The sequence below is a fragment of the Dermacentor silvarum genome, unplaced genomic scaffold, assembly GCF_013339745.2.
Source record: "Dermacentor silvarum isolate Dsil-2018 unplaced genomic scaffold, BIME_Dsil_1.4 Seq759, whole genome shotgun sequence".
Classification (NCBI taxonomy): domain Eukaryota; kingdom Metazoa; phylum Arthropoda; class Arachnida; order Ixodida; family Ixodidae; genus Dermacentor; species Dermacentor silvarum.
This window is the reverse complement of record NW_023606731.1, coordinates 31025-52081: the sequence shown is the minus strand read 5'-3', so window position 1 is coordinate 52081 and position 21057 is coordinate 31025. Positions and strand designations below refer to the sequence as shown.

The following is a 21057-nucleotide window of genomic DNA, read 5'->3' as shown; positions in this document are numbered from 1 at the left end:
ATTCACACCACGACCCTCTCGTCGAGGTTGCGTGAGGCTCTGCGGAGCTCCGCCCTCGACGACCAAGCCTGGGCGGCACAGCACGCCTGGGAGGCGGCGGTGAGGAAGTCTCGACGTCCCCTCATCGCTATGTTTGCGTCGTGAAGTCGCCTGAGCTTGCACAAGTTATACAATTCTACGCTCCAATATTCCATCATCAAGAGTTCGCGCTTGTCATCACGAATAAGCTAAAAAGCAACCTGCCTTCAGAACGTATAGTCAGCGTCAAAAGTTTTCGTACCCCAGAAGGTGAAAAAATATTTATATTTCTACGCCTTAGTCACGCATCGTAGTATTCGAATTTATAGCGTATACAGGTCTAGAGTAAACAAAACAAAAGTTTTGCATTTTTTTACTGGCTGCGGGCGTAGCAGCGTTGAAAATGAACTTTTGCGCAGAACCTCGGCCGCGTAAACTTTTGGCGGCGACTGTGCGATTGAACACCTGCATTTTCCTCATTCTGCACACATTTTTTTAATGAATGGCCTTCCAGCCAGCGTCATGCAGTGCTTACACCTGGTTAATTTTCACGACAGCCATCTCAGACATGACTTATTTAGTAGAAGAACTGAACTATTATGTAGTACGCCATTATTATCACCATCAGGTGTAATAAATATGTAAACAAATAAAGGATAATAACATTGCCTATGGAATTTTACTAAAATCTCAGGACTACTTCAAAACTTCGAATGTTCGTCTTGTGTACGTCCCTATACTTTTAGGAAACTGAAAGGGAGAAATTCAAGGGTGAAATTGACATCTCTTGTGGCACCATGGCAGAAAAGGGAAGGTGTGGCTTAGTGGGCCCATATGAAAGGATCAGCTGCGATTGTGCTACTCTCGCACAAGGAACGACACTTTTGTATTTTATTTACAGGCAGTAAAGTGATAATGGTGTCAGTGGACGCTGGCGTGATCATGACAATACCATTGGGGAACATTTCTGCAAACCCTCACGGTCCTTTCTCATGTTTCTTCAATTGTTCAAACACGTTAAATTAGGGTAGGAGAATATTCTTACAGAATTACCGAAGAATTGTACCAGTAATTATATCATGGTGCTGCGATCTGATTCAGCAATAGAGTTAGTTAAGAACAGAACGGCAGAATGCCATAGCAACTTTGGTGATTCTAGCCGAAAACAATGTCTTCTTGCAACACTTTGTGGGCATAACTCAAAAAGGGTGTGGTCTGTGATTGGAATCGTTCTCTATTTTTACACGACAAACTACATTAGCACGTCCCGGTATCTTTTCGCATAATTTCCAATACTCCTCAGCGCACGTTGTGGTAAAAGGATATGAAGACCTTTAGTATTTCTGGAATTTCGTAAAGGTATATGGGAATGGCTCAAATGATACGACACGTGCGCTGCATATTGAGGATAGAATGTTTATGTTTCGAGGTATCGGTTTGTACTAAGCAAAAAAGCTTGTGAAATAATTCGGAGAGCCTTCATTTGCACCGAAGATCCGGTACGGAAAAATTCTGCTTTGATATAATGCAAATATACTCAGTCCAATAGCTTCTGTATTCCTTTCTAAGAATACTACGTCTGGGGCTGCAGCCAAGTTTTGTACTTCTGTGTCTTTTAATTGCACACACTGGACACTATTTTTTTTGTGGTACGTTTCAAGCTGCAAAATAATCGCACAAACACGCCTTTTCCATGATATAACTGAAGACGCCAAAAATATTTCTTAGTAATGTCTTCATAAATGTTTGCCTTAAGAAAGAAATTAACTTTCAAAACACGTAACCTGGGTTTATTGTCTCAAATACATTACACCTAATGTGCAAAAGAAGTTTGGAAGCACGTTCGCATGTTCACGAAACCAGCCAGCAATTTTTTAGGAAGACGTTGGTACCGTAGAAAGAAACGAAACAAGAACCGTAACTAAATTACCTGCATTTGGGAATATGCCATCTGGCGGGAAACCGCCAAACTAAGCAGCGACAAAGGGATAAAAAAAATAGCGGTGCCGCTGGCTTCGAACATGCGAACTCAGAATTGTGGTATCAGTGATCCTAATCTGTGGTCACGCAGAACGCTCGGCTATCGGTTCGACGTGCTGCGGGAGGCAAAACTAGGTTTATATACGTACGACAATAAATTCTGCGACCTTGTTATCAAAAATGCGATTTTGGAACGACTTTTTGCCATTTCAAGAGCTGCTGCTGCAACTAGCTGAAAGCAGAGTCATTGAAGTTGATAAATCCCCGGTAATACATCGATCGATGCAATAGGCTCATCGCAAATTGCTTTTTAGTGGCCAAAAAAGCCTCCAAAATTTGGCCGTTTCCATAGACTCCCATACTTCGAACTTCGCCCGCAATTTGGAACGGGTTTTCTGTCGTAAGTAATGGTACCGCTTGCATGAGATGTCGGGCTAAGCTTCCAGAGCCTATTTCCACAGTAATATTTTGAAAGATGGCTTCTATGATTAGTAATTTGGGAAAAACGACGCTCTCCCATAGAAAATGCGCATGTTTTCAGAGGCGGCCGCTAGAGGCGCTGTTCGACGATGTCCCCGATTCCTGGTATTGAGCACTTTTCACGAGTTTCCTTAACCGACAATAGTTCCTAAATTTTCACCATCAGTGCTGTAACATTTGTCGCGAGAGAATCAAGTTTCATATTCACAGCAGACAGTTTTTGCGAGAACGAATGATCAACGGCAGGTAGTATTGATGTAGTCCCCGTGGAACGTTAACGCTATACTAAAATGCTCGCTTACTATCACTTCCCACGAGGTCTGACTGGGCCGTCCTACCAAGACCCGCTTCCTTGCACGGTCGCAGATGGAGTTCGAGCTGGAAAGTGCCAACTACCCCGGCGACTACGAGGACGGCACGGATTGCGTGTACACGGTTCGACGCGCTCATGGCAACATATGCCAGATGGAGATCACCTTCCTGGACTTCCAGCTGCAGCCTTCGGATTCATGCCAGGGTGACTACTTGGCCATCGACGGCACGCGCGTCTGCGGAACCGTAGTGCCCGGGGCCGTCCGTAAGTGCAGGCCCCGTGCGGTCACACCCTGTTAAAACCATTCAACGGAAGTGTTCATTTGGGCGGTTGGTACATCTAGCAAACAGCTTTAAACAGCACGCCTTAGGTCACAGCAAAAGAAACATAGGACAGAGCGCTGACTAGCAACTGAATGCTTATTTCCCGGAGAGGTGGAAATGAGTCACATGCTGACTGCGCTTTCTTTTTAAAACCGAAGATTTTATACCGTGTTCCAGGCATGTTTTCGTACGTATCTGGCCTCTAACGCCGAACGTGTTTAACGGGATGGTGCCATCTAGGAACGGTGAGCGAAGAAGTAGTTCACCGTTTCAAGCATAGAGAGTTTCATACGATAATTACTAGAGGGAGCTGTGGGCGCTAGTGTCTGCGGGAGCTGCAAGGAGGGTGATTCATTCATGATAGGAATGATGGTTAGTACGTTTTTTCTTTTCTTCCCCGTCCAATACATTTCCAGGCACGGAGTTGCGCTGAACCGGTAAAAAAAAGAAAAAAATAATATCGCCTGGACCTAGTGGGGCTATACTAGTCCAGGTGCAACCAAATTAGGAAGGCCCACTAAGCTTCATCAATGTCACTCCCTCACCAGAACAGGAATTGGCCTCCCTGCAGTGCAGAATTCGGCCACTACCTCCCTCGTTACTCCTGCAATCTTCCCATGTCTCTGAGTCCCCAGCGGCTGCGGAGCACCTGACCAACGCGGCCGTCAGACCTGCGACGCGGCAGAGGGTGCTAAGAATATCTGGGTCCGGACAGGCCGCCAATGGAAACTGAATTTGGCAACGTTCAACATGCGCACCCTATCGAGTGAGGCTAGCTTAGTAGGGCTATTTGAAGAATTATCAGGTATCGCCTGGGATAATATTGACCTTAGTGAGGTTACAAGAACTGGTGAGGCTTATACAGTACTGACTGACCATAGGTTGGCAGTGTGGGAGAACACTCACTCACACTCACTCACCATAATTTTTTCCAGGCCCGCACTCACTCACGTTCACACTCACCTCCACTCACACTCACTGGCACTCACTCGCACTCACCTCAACTCACACTCGCAGGCACTCACTCGCACTCGCACTCATCTCCACTCACACTCACAGGCACTCACTCGCACTCGCAGTCACCTGCACTCACACTCACTGGTACTCACTCGCACTCGCACTCACCTGCACTCGCACTCACCTGCATTCACACTCACTGGTACTCACTCGCACTCGCACTCACCTGCACTCACACTCACTGGTACTCACTCACACTCACCTGCACTCACACTCACTGGCACTCACTCGCACTCGCACTCACCTCCACTCACACTCACAGACACTCACTCGCACTCGCACTCATCTCCACTCACACTCACAGGCACTCACTGGCACTCGCAGTCACCTGCACTCACATTCAATGGTACTCACTCGCACTCGCACTCACCCGCACTCACACTTACTGGTACTCACTCGCATTCACACTCACCTGCACTCTCACACTCACTGGCACTCACTCGCACTCGCACTCTCCTGCACTCACACTCACAGGCACTCACTCGCACTCGCAGTCACCTGCACTCACATTCACTGGTACTCACTCGCACTCGCACTCACCCGCACTCACACTTACTGGTACTCACTCGCATTCACACTCACCTGCACTCACACTCACTGGCACTCACTCGCACTCGCACTCTCCTGCACTCACACTCACTGGCACTCACTCGCACTCGCACTCACCTGCACTCACAATCACTGGTACTCATTCCCACTCGCACTCACCTGCACTCACACTCACTGGCACTCACTCGCACTCACCTGCACTTACACTCACTGGCACTCACTCGCACTCACCTCCACTCACACTCACTGGCACTCGCACTCACTTACACTCACATTCACTGGCACTCACTCGCACTCACCTCCACTCACACTCACTGGCACTCACTCGCACTCACCCCTTTGAAATGAGTGCGAGTGTGAGTGAGTGCACTCATGAGTCACTGTGCCGATCTATACCGCTCATAATTCTTGTATATTCATAACGAAGCTTCCAATTTAGCACCGGTTGCATCGGGAGTGCGCCAAGGCAGTGTTTTGGACCCAGGTTTATTTTTATTATACATAAATGATTTGCCTCCAGATTACAATGTAACATCCGTCTATTCGCTGACTAATGTATTTCCTACCGCGAAATTAATCACAGTGATAATTACCATATACAAAATTCTGCCTTTTCTTGGTGTCGGGAGTGGCAGATGACTCTAAATGCCGAAAAAGCTGTAACGCTAGCAGTAAGAAAGAAAGAGATGTCTGACTTTACTTACATTATTAATGACACACCTGTCACTTCTGCATTTCAGCGTAAATATTTAAGTGTCACTTTAGCATACGCTCTCCGATGGGAAAGTCATGTTAACAAAATAACCTCAAGTTGAAATAAATGTACATGCTGAGCACTAAACCGACTCTTCTTTCTGAGAAGACACCTTCGTCTTGCGCGCCCAGATAAAATTTGCTGGCCTACAATATGCTTGTTCGAGCAGTGCTGGAGCACGCCAATATTGTTTGGTTTCCGTACACAAAATAACTCATTGCAAGAATGGAAGGGGTGCAGAGGAAGGCAATAAGGTTATGTTTTAATAAAATACAAATTAACAGATTCATTTACTAAATTATTAAAGAGAGCTGGTTTATTAACACTGCAAAGTAGAGCAAAACTAGCACGACTAAAGTTTTCGTTTCAATTAATTCATGGTGACATAAACATTGACGTCAGCCCCAAACTCTCTCTGTCCATTTCTCTGTCATTGACATTAGACGTGTGCATGCTTGCCGCCCATGATCGCTAAGCTCCCCTTCGGTCGGATTGAGCCAAGAGAGCGGGAAATAGAGGGAGAGATTGACTTTCCGTATACTTAGTCAACCACTTAACGCCGAAACAAACACAAAAGGGAGAACAAAGCGGTATTTATCATTGCATCCTCGCTTTTTCTCCATGTATGCGAGCGTGCGTGTCTGTTACTCTGTGCTAACTTGGCTAGTCCCTCTTCCGCTCTGCCTGTTTATATAAGGAGCCTGTACGTGTACGTTTAAGAGGGAAAGAGGAAGAAAATGAGGAGCCATTCCACCCTCTGAAGGCGGATGACCAGCGAAGCTCTAGCAAATCACACGGTATTAAACGTGTTCACTCAGTGGAAGTCATGGCAAAATTTGCCGGTCATTATTTGCATATGTCTGCCATCAGCGCTCCAGCCGATACATACTCCCTGGTGTATTAAAGAAAATGTCGCAGTTTCGGCCGAAAGGCGAAGCTTCGAATGCGATAGCAAATTAGTAGAGATCTATGCGAAGCAAGGATAGTAGTTTAATGGGCCGTATAAATTTGTAAACATTCGCCTACTACCTGAATAGACAAGCACGGTGTCACGCGCGAACAGTTAAACATGAACGTATCTCGCTCGATGACCGCGGAAACTCGCTGTCAGAAGGCTGGAGTAAGGAGGCGCAGCTTTAGCCGCGAGCGAATTGACCTTCGTGCCGCCTTTCGCTTCAAAGCGAACTAAACGTTGAAAACACGGCGCATACGAAGTTACCTGCTCTAGTTGAATATATTTCACGTGGCAAATCGGTGTGAAGAGGAGGCGCGCGCGCGCGCCCTTTTTCCACGTCACAGATCGCTTTCGTGATACGACACCCACGCGGCCGCCGCCGCAGCAAAACGCCCCCCCCCCCCCCAATGCCTGGCGCCACGGTGCACTTACATCGTGGCCTGACGCGCGAGATTGAGCAGCAAGTGTCGGCTGACTCTCGCAAGCTTGCACTCGCACACGCAGCGTACCGCCGGTACGCTGCGACGATTTTACCGTGTTTGGACTTTATACGGAACATCACAACAACGTCCACGACCACGGCAGAAGTTCGCTTGGAGTGTCCATATAATTGCTATCGCAATATAATATATCCGCTCATCTCACTATACATTGTCTCACTCATGCCTGATCCTTGGATTATTACGACCTTAGTGAGTGGTTTCTATCTTGGCGTGCACAATCTGCTAGTGCGATAAGTCATCACCGCGAGTGAGCTTGTGCACACAACGTGCCTCCATTTTTCCGCAAGCAAGGTGAACCGATATCACCTCTGCTTATCGTTCAAGCATTCACAACGTTCACACTCACTTCCACTCACAACCACTCACTCATGTTCACACTCACCTCTAGACACCCAGAAGCACTCACCCCGTTCAGACTCGCAGCACTTAGTGACGTTCACACTCACAGCACTCAGTAACGTTCACAGGCACTCACCACGTTCACACTCACTTCCACTCACACTCATTGGCTGTCACCTCCACTCACACTCACTGGCACTCACCTCCACTCACTCACACTCACTGGCACTCACCTCCACTCACTCACACTCATTGGCACTCACTCACACTCACCTCCACTCACACTCACTGGCACTCACGCGCACTCGCTCTAACTGGAACTCACTCGCACTCGCACTCACCTCCACTCACACTCACTGACACTCACTCGCACTCGCACTCACTTGCACTCACACTCACTGGCACTCACTCGCACTCGCACTCACCTCCACTCACACTCACAGGCACTCACTCGCACTCGCACTGACCTGCACTCACACTCACTGGCACTCACTCCCACTCACCTCCACTCACACTCACAGGCACTCACTCGCACTCGCACTTACCTGCACTCACACTCACTGGCACTCACTCGCACTCGCACTCACCTCCACTCACACTCACAGGCACTCACTCACACTCACACTGACCTGCACTCACACTCACTGGCACTCACTCGCACTCACCTCCACTCACACTCACAGGCACTCACTCGCACTCACACGCGCCTGCACTCACACTCACTGGCACTCACTCGCACTCACCTGCACTCACACTCACTGGCACTCACTCGCACTCGCACTCACCTGCACTCACACTCAGTGGCACTCACTCGCACTCGCACTCACCTGCACTCACACTCAGTGGCACTCACTCGCACTCGCACTCACCTGCACTCACACTCAGTGGCACTTACTCGCACTCACGCCTTTGAAATGAGTGCGAGTGAGTGTGAGTGAGTGCGCCGACCTATGGTACTGACTAACGGCCACGTCCTCTCCTACAGAGGTCTTCCCCTAGGGACATAGCGGGCAACATTGATGAATTCTACAGCATTAGTGAGAGGGTAGCAGTCGTGGTAATAAAGCTTAATAGGAGGTATAGAATGAAGGTAGTACAAGCCTATGCCCCAACCTCCAGTCACGATGAGGAAGAAATAGAAAAGTTTTATGAAGATGTTTATTAGCAATAAGGAAAGTGCAAAGTCAGTATACTGTAGTAATGGGCGACTTCAATGCAAAAGTAGGGAAAAGTGCTTGCTGGTGAGCAAGCAATTGGCAACTTCGGCATCGATTCTAGGAACACTAGAGGAGAGATCTTGGTAGAATTCGCGGAAAGGGATAGGCTCCGAATAATGAATACATTCTTCAGGAAGCGCAGCAACAGGAAGTGGACCTGGAAAAGCCCTAATGGAGAGACAAGGAAGATTGTGAAATACATTTCATACTCTCTGCCGATACCAGAATAGTGCAGGATGTAGAAGTGTTAGGTAGGATTAAGTGGAGTGACCATAGGTTAGTGAGGTCTAGGATTTCTCTCAATTTGAAGGGAGAAAGAATAAAATTAGTCAAGAAGAAACAGGCCAACTTTGACGCAGTAAGGGCAAAAGCAGACCAATTCAGGCTGGTGCTCGCAAAGACATATGCATCTTTAGAACAGGAAGATGAAGACAACATAGAGGTAATGCATGAAACCGTAACTAAGCTGATCTCAGAAGCAGCAATTGAAGTGGGAGGTAAGGCACCAAGGTAACCAGTAGGTAAGCTCTCCCAAGTAACAAAATACCTAATAAAGAAACGCCAAAACATGAGAGTGTCAAACTCGAGAGATCAGATAGAATTCGCTGAACTGTCGAAACAGATCAACAAGAAGAAAGTAAGGGATATCCGAAATTATAACGTGGAAAATATTGAGGAAGCAGTAAAATATGGATGCAGCATCAAATCAGTGAGATAAAAACTTGGCATAGGACAAAACAAAATGTATGCCCTGAAAGATAAGCAGGATAATATCATCAGCAATTTCGATGACATAGTAAAAGCAGCGGAAGAATTCTATACTGACCTGTACAATGCCCAGGGCAGCCAAGCTACTTTCGTTGGAAGTAGTGATGAACATGATACAGAGGCTCCTTCTATAACTAGCGATGAAGTTAGAAGGGCCTTGAAAGACATGACCAGAGGAAAAGCTGCCGGACTAGATGCAATAACAGTCGATTTAATCAAAGATGGAGGAGATATCATGCTTGAAAAGCTTGCGGCCCTTTAAGCGCAATGCCTCACGACTTCAAGTGTACCAGAAAGCTGGAAGAATGCCAACATTATACTCATCCATAAGAAGGGAGATGTTAAAGAATTGAAGAATTATAGACACATTAGCTTGCTTTCAGTATTATATAAAATATTCACCACACCAAGATAATTTCGAATAGAATCAGGGCAACATTTGACTTCAGCCAACGAAGAGATCAGGCTGGCTTCAGGAAGGGATATTCTACGATGGATCATATCCATGTCATCAATCAGGTAATAGAGAGGTCTGCAGAGTACAATCAACCTCTCTGTATGACTTTCATAGATTATGAAAAAACATTTGAATTAGTAGAGATACCAGCAGTCATAGAGGCATTGCGTATGCAAGGAGTACAGGAGGCACACGGGAATATCTCGGCAAATATCCACAAAGAGACCACAGCCTACCTTGATTCTCCACAAGAAAAGTAGAAAGTTACCTATCAAGAAAGGTGTCAGGCAAGGAGACACAATATCTCCGATGCTATTCACTGCATGCTTAGAAGAATTATTCAAGCTCTTAGACGGGGAAGGCTTAGGGCGAATATCTCAGCAACCTTCGGTTTGCAGATGACATTGTCGTATTCAGAAACAATGGGGACGAATTACAACAAATGATCGAAGGCCTTAACCGAGAAGTGTAAGAGTGGGGTTGAAGATTAATATGCAGAAGACAAAAATAATGTTCAATAGCCTGGCAAGAGAACAAGAATTCAGGATCGCCAGTCAGCCTATAGAGTCTGTAAAGAGGTACGTTTATCTATGTAAATTACTCACAGGGGACCCTGATCATGAGAAAGAAATTTATAGAAGAATAAAATTGTGTTGGAGTGCATACGACAGGCATTGCCAAATCCTGACTGGGAGCTTACCACTGTCGTTGAAACAAAATGTGTATAATCATTGCATTCTACCGGTGCTATCATATGGGGTAGAAGCTTGGAGGTTAACAAAGAAGCTCGAGAACAAGTTAAGGGCTGCACAAAGAGCGATGGAACGAATAATGTTAGGGCTAACGTTAAGAGACAGGAAGACAGCGGTGTGGATCAGAAAATAAACGGGGATAACCGATATTCTGGTTGACATTAAACGCAAAAATGTAGCTGGGCCGGCAATGTAATGCGCAGGATGGATAACCGGTGGACCATTCGAGTTACAGAATGAGTGCCAAGAGAAGGGAAGCGGCAGTCGAGAACGGCAGAAAACTAGGTTGGGTGATGAAGTTTGGAAATTTGCAGGTGGAGGTTGGAATCAGCTAGCGCCAGACAAGGGTAATTGAAGATCACAAAGAGAGGCCTTCGTCCTGCAGTGGACATAAATATAGGCTGATGATGATGATGATGACATGGATTTGACTAAATTTCGTCCTTTTGGCTTAGAACGGCATTGTGACTTTGCAAACTCATTATTTTCAAAAAAGTACCCAGTGTTAAAAACAATTATAACAAGATTAATAAAATTGTCAGACGGCAGGATTCGAACACAGGATCTCTCGCACACAAGCCAAATATTGAAATCATTACGCCACGGGCGCACGCGTCGACAAGCGGCATATAATATATCCTTTCTCGCGAGCAAGCCAGCGCGTTGAGACGCAGAGCGTGTTTCAATCCACAGTTGCACTAGAAAACCGACGCATCAGAAACACCACAAGTGCAGCACGGCACTATGGACACCACTGACACCCCCCCCCCCCCCCCACACTTCCCCACACGTAACACCTCGCAGGCTTGATGGACTTCCTGGAGCCGCAGAAGGTTATGCGCTTCCACACGGACGACTCGCAGAGCGACCGTGGTTTTCACATCGCCGTCCGGCAGGACGAGTGCGACGAGCCAGCCTCAACACCCGGAGGAGGTGGAGTTCCCGCGGGCGATGAAGAGAGAGAATGCGACGAGACCATCCACAAGCCCGAAGCCATGCTGCTCAGTGCCAACTACCCGGCGAACTACGGCAACAACCTCGACTGCAGGTAAGTGGAAACCTCGTCAGCGAGGGGGCGAGAAAGAGCGCTCGATATAGAACTGCCAATCATGCCATGCGAATACATTTAAGAATTCAAAGCGTTTCCTTCTTTAAAAGAATGGCAGCAATAAATTTTCGGGAGATGATCCGAAAATCAAAGATTGGACAGGGACCCTAAACAGCAACAATACTGCGGATAGCGAGATGGCGCCGAGGGAGGAACACGAGGAGGCTGAAGTGTAGCTGGTTCATATGCAGGAAAACACTAGCGCCGTCGGCATGCACAGTGTTCTTAGACGACGTGTGAAAGAACCAATAGAGAACCGAATGCGATACTGACAATACAGCCACCACAACAGCAGCATGATAGGCAATACTACACAACTAATAACAAACAAGTAATAATAAACAATTAATAAGTATTCAAAACCACAAGTGCTAATCGCGTATAGATAAAAAGCAGTAACAAAAAAATTGGCTGTGGCTTATCTCAGTCATGCCTGGGTGTGCGTAGCGAGATGTACGGTTAATGTTATTGTTTAGCTTGGTTCTCCCTACGGTTACATTTTTATCGTTTAGCTTCGTACGTCTGAGTGTTTAGGTTTGGTTGTTACCTCTCGTTAAGTTATGGTTACATTAAAGACTAGACATTTTTAAACTGTAAAGCATTTATTTTGAAAGTCTTCATCTTGTTGTTTCTCAATTGCACAAAGACAATAACCGGGTGAGGCGGGAGGATAGTTAGGTGTGCTATAGTGAATATGCGGATGACTTGATTCTAAATGAGCCGTATCGGGAAAAAGTGAAGTTTCTACGTGTTTTCCAAGCAACCGTGCGATGACTAATACAGGTATGTGAAAAACGCTGTGTTGAGAAAAAAAATGAAGTGGTTTTGATCAGTGCTCTGATGCCAAACGCAGTCATTCACGCGTAATTTTACACGCGTACGAGCTTATTACTTATTCTGTGGTGTAGTTGGCTTTCTCGTGTCCGCTATTCCGATGCATTTTTCACTTAATAAACATTTCACATGTTACTGTTTTAGCTCAGTCTTATGTTACGCTGTAGAAGAAACATCAGTGGGAAGCACTTTACTATGACGGCGGCAAAATCATATGCGCGCGGAGCGTCTTTTTTTGGAGCTTTCGCTGCACTGGGCGATTCATGTTAGCCAACTGAGGAGCCTGGTCGTGGTACGGCCTCGTTCGCCACCACGCAGGTACACGGTGCATCAGATGAGCTCCTCAGTGTGCCACCTCGAGATGAACTTCGAGTGCTTCGACGTGGAGTCCAGCACCGACTGCGAGTACGACTACTTGAACGTCGACGGACAGCGCCTATGCGGGATCTTCTCCCGCAACACATCCGGTAAGTTCACCTGGGAAAAATTTCACTCTTTCTCGTTCTCTTTATTTACTATCTATCTATGTATCTATCTATCTATCTATCTATCTATCTATCTATCTATCTATGTGATTCCCTTCCGTCATCACATTCCCCTTTGTAGCGAGCTGTGTACTCCTCCTCAAGCTGTAAATTCACACAACGGGCCGAACTCCTGAGACAAGCATGACGGGACCCCGAATCGTTCCGCACAAAACAATGCCGCACGCAACCTAAATTTTAAATTAAATTCTGAGGTCTTACATGCCAAAACCCAGATCTCATTATGCGGCATGCCGTTTAGGGGGGGGGGGGGTATTCCGGATTAATTTTGACAACCTGGGGTTCCTTAACGTGCAGCCAATGCACGATACACGCAAGCGTCTTTTGCATTCAACCCCGATGGGAATGCGGCTGCCACCACCGGGATCGAAACCGCGACATTGAGCTCAGCAGCGCAACGCCGTAGCATCGAGGCTATACCGCGGCGGGTGCAGACAAGTAGCAAGAGGCACGATTCGTTGCAGCTTATCTACGTCACATTCGCCTGCGGACTGGAACACGATCCGGCCCGTTGTATGGATCTAGCTTAACAAGCCATTATGTTTTTAGATTGAGAACTGAGCAAAGGGACAGGTCCCGCCCGCGTTCCACGTTTCATTGAGCTGTTTTCACTTGAAGCTGATATCCACCAACTGGCCCCATGTTTTGTAGGCTTTAATGCCTACAAAACTTACCTAAGACAAGACTTTGTGGTCATTCTCAACAATTTCGGAAGCACTGAGACTCACTTGCTGCGCAACGCCACGCCAGTGACTTCCATAAACTTTTTTTTTCTTTCTAACCTGGTGCTGCAAGCAACTCATTCTACGATAGAGCGATCGAATGCTCACCTTTGAATTCGCCCTTTTCTATATGAAAGAATTTGAACGGGTTAAAACTTAGCGCTTTTGATTACTAGCCACTGTGACATTGTGGTCAAGCGTTTGGGTGAATGCTTAAACAAAACTTGTGCATAAAAGCCAAAAGTATTTAGAAATTGCATTTTGTAACGTAATGTCATGGCCCTGCTGTATTCAGCTATCCGAAACACACTCGTCAGGAGTGGGCTGACGCTCAGGTCACCACTGTCAAGATTGTCTTTCCAGACTAGACGAACTTCCAAATAGACAAAATCGGAGGTCGGATTTCTGATTTCGACTTGCAACAAGAATAAGACCTCGCAAAAAGAGATCAGAAAAAAAAGAAAAAAAAAGTAAGGTGTTCACTTGCCAGTATCTGTGCAAAACAAGCGGCAACAACTGCGCGTCACTAGAGAGCACAAATTTTCTATGGGGGGGGGGGGGGGGGGGGGGAGGAGGCTCAGTACAAACCGCAGAGCCCGACACTTGTGAACGCTTACGTTTTCTAGGACAATTATCGGCTTTCAGAATAAACGACTGCTTTAACCTGAAGTCACACCGAGAGTGCATGGTGTGCAAAAAGAGAGGTCGAGGTACTCGTTATCTCGACTCTATAGGCTCTAGTAGCGCTTTCCAGGCTGTCTGCTATACTATATCTACTGTAAGAGCGCATATCCAGAGCAACTGGATGCAGAGTGAATGTACGCATGTAAATAGCCATGCTCATAGCTCACTGCACTCGCTAGATTCATCATTTTTACCACCACACCTTCCATTTTTCACTCCGTTCCCCATCCACCGTCAGCGTATAGCAGCAGGTCATGGGCACTGGTCTTCCTGGTGATCTCGGTTTTTCTTACATTATTTGGCAACTGTCTCTCAATCTTCCAAAGTATTTAACCAGTGCACAAACATGTACGCATACACGGCCTGTGTAGTAGATTTTTTTCTGTTGTTTATGTGTACACGCCGCAGTTGCTTAGAAACTAATAAAGGGCGCGTTTACCGCTATAGACACGAATACAGGAAACATAAACGAGGTTACGGGCTGTGCCGTAGTTGTTTACATTTCTTGCCTTGTATTTGTCCCTATAGTGGTAACTGTGCCCTTTAGATAACACCAGCGATAGCCAAGGACGAGTTCATAAGCGGCTGCGGCGCTCGGCTGCTCAGCACGATGTAGCAATATGGGCCACATTTCAGTGATGTTAAAAATAAAAAGAAAGAGTCGTAGTTTTGCCCGAAAGGCGAAGCATTGATTGCTATAGCAAATTATAGACAGCTCTACGAAGTAATGTTACTAGTATTATCGGCAGTAGAACATGTAGTAATCTTTCGCTTACTAACTAAACTTACAAGCATGGTGTCACGCGCGCACAGGAAAACATGAAAACGTCTATCTCAATCACTACAGACACTCGCTACGCTAGCCTCATGAAGAGCGGCAGCAGCGGCGAACGAACGCTTCGTGTTGACTGTACCTTCAACACGTCTCCGAACCCGGAGATTACGCAACCTCCAACACTAGAAGTGCGAAAACACTGCGCATACGAAGCCACAAGCCATCTCCGCTCGCGCAGCTTTCATACCCACAGCAGATAAGCTCTAAGATAAGGCGTGCGCGTCCGTGCCACGCGCAGCAAGGGCCAGCCTACAATTGAAGACCTGCCTCGCTCTTTTCAAGTACAACATTGGGCGAGCGGAAAGACGACGCGCATCAAGCCACCATACTTCTCGGCTCACGATCTCTCACACCCATGGGATCCGGCGCCGCAGGGCGCAATAAGATCGTGTAGCACTATAGGACTTTATACGGAACACCACGGCGATGACGATGGCCGAAATTCGCCTACAGTATCCCTATAGTGGCTATCGCAATAACAACGAATGTTTACAGTAATTTCGGTGGCCCGTAAGAACTGGCGAGGCCAAAATTATACCGGAGCGTTCGACTACGTTGCAAGGTGTATTCGGTCATCAGACCTCTTACGACCGAATACCGTATGTCTTAAAATCGTGTCTTGCACCATGTTTTGTCAATCTTTTTTGTTAAAGAGCTTGGCTAAAGTTAGCTGGGACATCGTCTATTTGGAACGTGAAAACCTGCTAATCCATGTGGCCGATGTTCCTTTTGTTCGCCCTGTCGTGTCCGCAATCAGTCTTCTCTGTGGTAGACATGGCGAAGGTCTAGTACTGCTCGTGTGCGTGAGTGACCGCATCTCACGATCAACGGTTCGCAGGCATGTACGACTTCGAGGAGAACGAGAAGCAGCTCCACTTCCACTCGGATGCGGCCAACTCCCGAGCAGCTTTCTGCATTCGGCTGCGCCAGGTCGAGTGTGTGGACGAAGACGATGCGGAGTCGCCGCGGTCGCCACCCTTCAGGCCCCTGCAGGGGGGCTTCACTACCTCGACCCTGGGTGTCGGAGGTGATGGCGTCCACCGGGAGCACCACAAGTGCGACAAGATCCTCACGAACCGACTGTTCGACGTGCGCAGCCCAAACTACCCGGGAGGATACCCGCCCAATCTGGACTGCAAGTACATCGTCTTTCAGGTCAGTGCATCAATTTAAGCGCGATTTCAAGCCCGTCCATATAGGTGCGTCAAACATTTAGAGGCCGCTTGGCGCGCGGTCGCTATTGTTTCATGGCTGTGGAGACGCTCACGTGTATCATTTTGGGCACACTGAAAATACACGTGCAAAGAAGTGGAGCTGTTCTCACTGGTCAGCTCTTTCGAGGCCCTCAGTGCGGCAGAAGGAAGTCCCTCGAGGTAAATGCGGCGTTCGAAGCTTGGGCAATCGCCGTAAACTAAGGCACACGAAGGGTGTAAGAGCTGCAGCGAACATTGCACTGGCCCCTATCGTTCTTGCATATCAAGGTCGTAGAGTTGGCTCCTTTGCGGCCCGACAAGCGCCGCGTAGGCGAATCAGCTTGCCTCGCTTTGTGTGTGGCTTTGGAGATTCGGAATACTGCTGGAGAATCGGAGGGTGCCGGGTGCCGAAGCTCTTCTGCTACACCCGTGACGTCGTAGACATACTACATAGCACCCGCCGGTACATGTCGCGCATGTCACTTATGCCGATCACCTAAGTAACATGATTATTACCATTGTAGATTCCCTTTAGGAAGTTAGTCCAAATTAGCCAGTGAGGTTTTTCCGCAAATTTCATCAGAATAATCACAGTCGCAACATACCTAAAATTTTGGGCGTGTATTTTAGTTGGCCTCTTACAGCACTCTAACACTCGCTTTGTTGGCAGATATTTCATTTCTTGAGCGTCTCCTGTGTGGATGCTGATTTCTTCATTTCAATATTTCCCTAAAAGCTAGGGTGTTCGAATAGTGGAGTTTCCGAATCCAGTGGAATGCAACGATTCCGGGAAAAATGACTTGCGAAGATCGAATATATTTTTTGTAATTTCTGAACAAAGTCAAGTTTAAATATTGTGTGGAATCCGTGTGGTTAAAAAAAATATGCGGATCCAAGGCACTGTGAGAGTTGATGCTATGCGAAGTATTTTGCTGGTAGCTGGCTGTCCAGCGTCGTTTGGATTTCTTCAATAGTTTCCAGATGGACCAATGTTTTTCTGTAAAGCAAGAAGTTATGCATGTGATGCGAGCCTGCGTGTGACGACAGAAGCAAGACGAGGACGATTGTATGACGGTGACGCCATGACGAGAGCATTGCTTTTCCTTCGGCGAAAAAACGGTTGCAACCGGTTCGGTTACGATCTGGGCTCATTCCGAAGGTGGAAGAATGGCGCACAGTGTCTTCGCAGTGTTATCTGCGACGACAAAAGGGCTTGTGAATGTGGGCCGATACCGAAGGCGTTGCACTCGGCACGCTGCCGCTCGTGGCGCCCAGGGAAGATGGAAACTGGCGCGCGCGCATTCGACTCACGTCGAGCGAGAGCATGCGGTACGGTAGCAAAGCTACCGTAACAATTCTATTAATCTTTATAAGCTGCTTTGTTGAACCATGCAGTCGGCTGAGCTGTAGTTGTAACCAAACTACTGAGGAGAAATATGTCGCATAAATCAGCTAGGGAATAAATCCGACCAGCAGGGAGGGTGTCCTCGCACAGTAACGGAATCGTGTGCCAAAAACTCAAGCAACTATCAATGCGCAGTCAGCAGTGGCATTATCGTGGTGGATAATCCAGCGCGCCTCTTTCGACATTTGGTCAGGCGCCAGGCCCAATATTTCATACGCATCAGGACCTCCACGCAGAAAGTGGCCTTGACCTCCCGACAAAGGTAGAGATTCGTGGTGAGCAAATCCATGGCTGTCAAAAAACACGATCCACATGCCTCCGATTTTTGGTTTGTTCTTCTGGGTTTTTCTTTCTTTTTTTTTAAACCTAGGCTCATCTTTCGTATCCCGCTCCTTGCCTTGTGACTTCAGGTGGATGTCGTATTCGTAAATTCAGTTTTCGTCACCGGTGACGCCTATTCGCAAGAATTTATCACGGTTGCTTGATGTTTTCTAGACAATGCAACATTATTTTTATCGCAAGGTATGCTCAGGAGTTGGCAGTTTCGGCATCGTGCTAGCGGAAACCTTTTTATTTCAAATATTTCAGCCAAAATCTGGTGAAAAGACGCCTTTTCCCAACCAAGTGCCTCTTATATCATTCTAACGCTCATTCAGTGGTCACTGAGCGTAAGAGAACGCACACGATCTATGTTTTCATCTTCGCGCGAGTTGGAACGGCATCCTCGTCCTAAGTCTTCCTTGGGGTCTTTACGACCTTCCTGAACACGCTGGACTCCCGTGAACACAGTTCATTCATTTACGGCATCGCTTATAGGCCTTTTGTAACATTTGATACATTTCTGCACCATTCTTCACCAGTTTCAAAAGAAATTTCATATTGATCTTTTTAACCGTCTGTTCGTCGATCTACATTTCGACAAAGAGCAAAAAATTCGGCAGACACACTTAAGCTGCTTACATGCGGGAGTGCGAAAGCAATATAGTCCCTATGGATGGATGGAAATACTTTATTTTGGTCCATTGGGTCGCACTAGTTTCCTAGCCCGAAGTGGGCCGCTCCCACGTATAGTCCCTATTGTGAAATGTTTTTCCCCCGCACGTTCCGTACCCTGGGGCGCACGCTCTCCGCTCAGTCTAACTGCGCCTCGGTAAAAGCAAATGACAACGCGCCAAGCGTCGCATCGCAATCGCTTGCCCGCGAGGAGTTAAAAACTCGACGGACCGCTCAGCGGCATTCAATCGACATTAATACATGTTATTTCATATAGTCATTTTATACACTCATGACGTGGCGCCGCCTCCTACCCGTTGGCTGCGCCGTCATGTGACTCACGACGCACGCACTATATATAGGCCAGCCGTTCAGTCAGCCGGATGGTCTCGACGTGACGTGCGCCATGACGCACGCACTAGGCGCACCTTTAGTCCACCAGAACCGTGGAGCCGCCGTGGCGTCAGGGAAGCAGGCTCGTATCGCACCCCGGAAGCCCGGGTTTCATTCCCACCCAGATCAAAGTTTACTTAATTTGCTTTTCAAAGGCATTAATTTCCTTTGTTTACAGGAACCTCCCTGAGAAATTTGACGTCAATTCGAGCATCTTTTTGACGTGTTCTTACTCTTTGCCGTCGGCAATTTTTGGTAGCATCATTCGGTCACGTCACCGACTACAACGCCGGATTTTCGCTTAACGGGACATATAATGCTTTCGCATTAAAATTCGTCGCCCAAAACGTGCACGCATAATATTCTGCCTTGTCATACAGCAGTCCCACTTTTTCTGAGGTCTATCTGTTTTTTTTTTTTTTTTTTTTTTAGCAGGAAGAGCAGCGCCTCTACACTCTCATCTACTACATTGCTGACGCAATGCGTTAACTTTAAGTGTTGTGATGGTTGGTGGGAACAAACCTATCGCCAGGTTTATCAGTTAGTGGTGCACGATTGGAGCACGACCTGGTGAGGGGGGCGGGGCGGGGAGGAGAAACACTAAAACTAGAAAGTCTATGTGAAAAAGAAAATGTTTATGTTCGAAAATTTTACCAGCGACGCTGTTTAAGCCAGCCGTAATTTGTGGTGCGTATCAACAAACTACCACGACAGAAAATTAACTTTGTTGCCGAGGCGGGATTCCAACCCTCGTTTCCCCGGTCCCAAAGCCAGCGTCGCAACCACTAGGCTTTTTTTATTTATTGGTTATAACCACTAGGCTATACAGCCATGCTTGCAAAAGGTGCATTTATGCGAACCATATGATTACGTTCGAGCGTCGCCGTCTTCGTCCACAGCTGGCGCGTTCGTACGCTCGGGCTTTGCGAGGTGAAGAGGTTTTGTGCGCTATGAGAGAGAGAGAGACGCCTTCACGGAGCGGGTCTCCTGGAACGTGGTGTCGGTGTTGCAAGCTGCGTTATACAACGCGCAGTGACGGCCGTAAGTCCGAGACGCGTGAAAAGAAATTATCATGATCATGAGTAATAAGATGAAATGTTCGCGCGCAGTTCCGGAAAATGTTATGCTACGATCTTCGATGTTTCAAGCGTTGCGCGGCCGACTGCAAGGTTAAGCGTTTTTTTTTATTTCATACACCCATTTTTTAAATGAGAATACTGTCATACGAGTAAATATTCCGTTTGAAATATTTCTGCTGCTCCAAAACAACAAATGGTAATTTTTTCTTGTTCACAATTTATTAGTTCGTTCTTGGTGACCCGTACCAACCTGTGATTCTGGCGCAAGACGGCCAGACTGTGCAAGCCAGCTATCATGCGGTATGGCGTTGCTCACTTGAACGCCGCGGTTTCATCTGAGTTTTTTTTTTTTTTAGGACGATAGTCTTTCTTGGGCTACTTAAACGCCAAAAACTTAGTCTGTCTGTAACCCGGTTCAGCCATCCGGCCAAAACCGAGCATAGGAGAGGAGGTGCATAGAGAGAAAGAAAGAGAGAGAGAGACAGAGAGCAATAAATAAATAAATAAACTTCCTTGGCGAAGCGGGATTCGAACCCGGGCACCTACGGTCCGTAGGCGAGCGTCATAAGCAGTTGGCTATACACACACTTTTTTTTTCTTTATTACATGGGAGCAGAATCTTCAGCAACACAAGAAACAACAAGGCGCTACAGGTACTATCGTGTGCAATATGGAATGGAACACAGGAGCGCATGTCAGATAGCCTCGAACCCTGCTATGGCGATACGCGGCGGCCGCCGTCGAAAACAACGTGGAAAGAGGGACGCTGTTCTTAAAGCTGTTGGTACTCTCGCCACCTGTTTACACAAAGTGCGGAACTTCTACTCGCCAAGCGCACCGT

General features: G+C 47.1%; 1 protein-coding gene across 1 annotated transcript in view; it reads left to right on the top strand.

The window, feature by feature from the left end:
• The first annotated feature begins 2844 nt into the window (after positions 1 to 2844).
• LOC119435493 (tolloid-like protein 1) overlaps positions 2845 to 21057 on the top strand; it is a 34374-nt gene continuing 16161 nt past the window's right edge. Inside the window, exons 1-5 of the mRNA XM_037702334.1 lie at positions 2845 to 3055; positions 11230 to 11473; positions 12686 to 12834; positions 15992 to 16308; positions 17975 to 18026. Coding sequence (XP_037558262.1) covers positions 2845 to 3055; positions 11230 to 11473; positions 12686 to 12834; positions 15992 to 16308; positions 17975 to 18026 — 973 coding nt within the window. The remainder of the gene's footprint in view (positions 3056 to 11229; positions 11474 to 12685; positions 12835 to 15991; positions 16309 to 17974; positions 18027 to 21057) is intronic.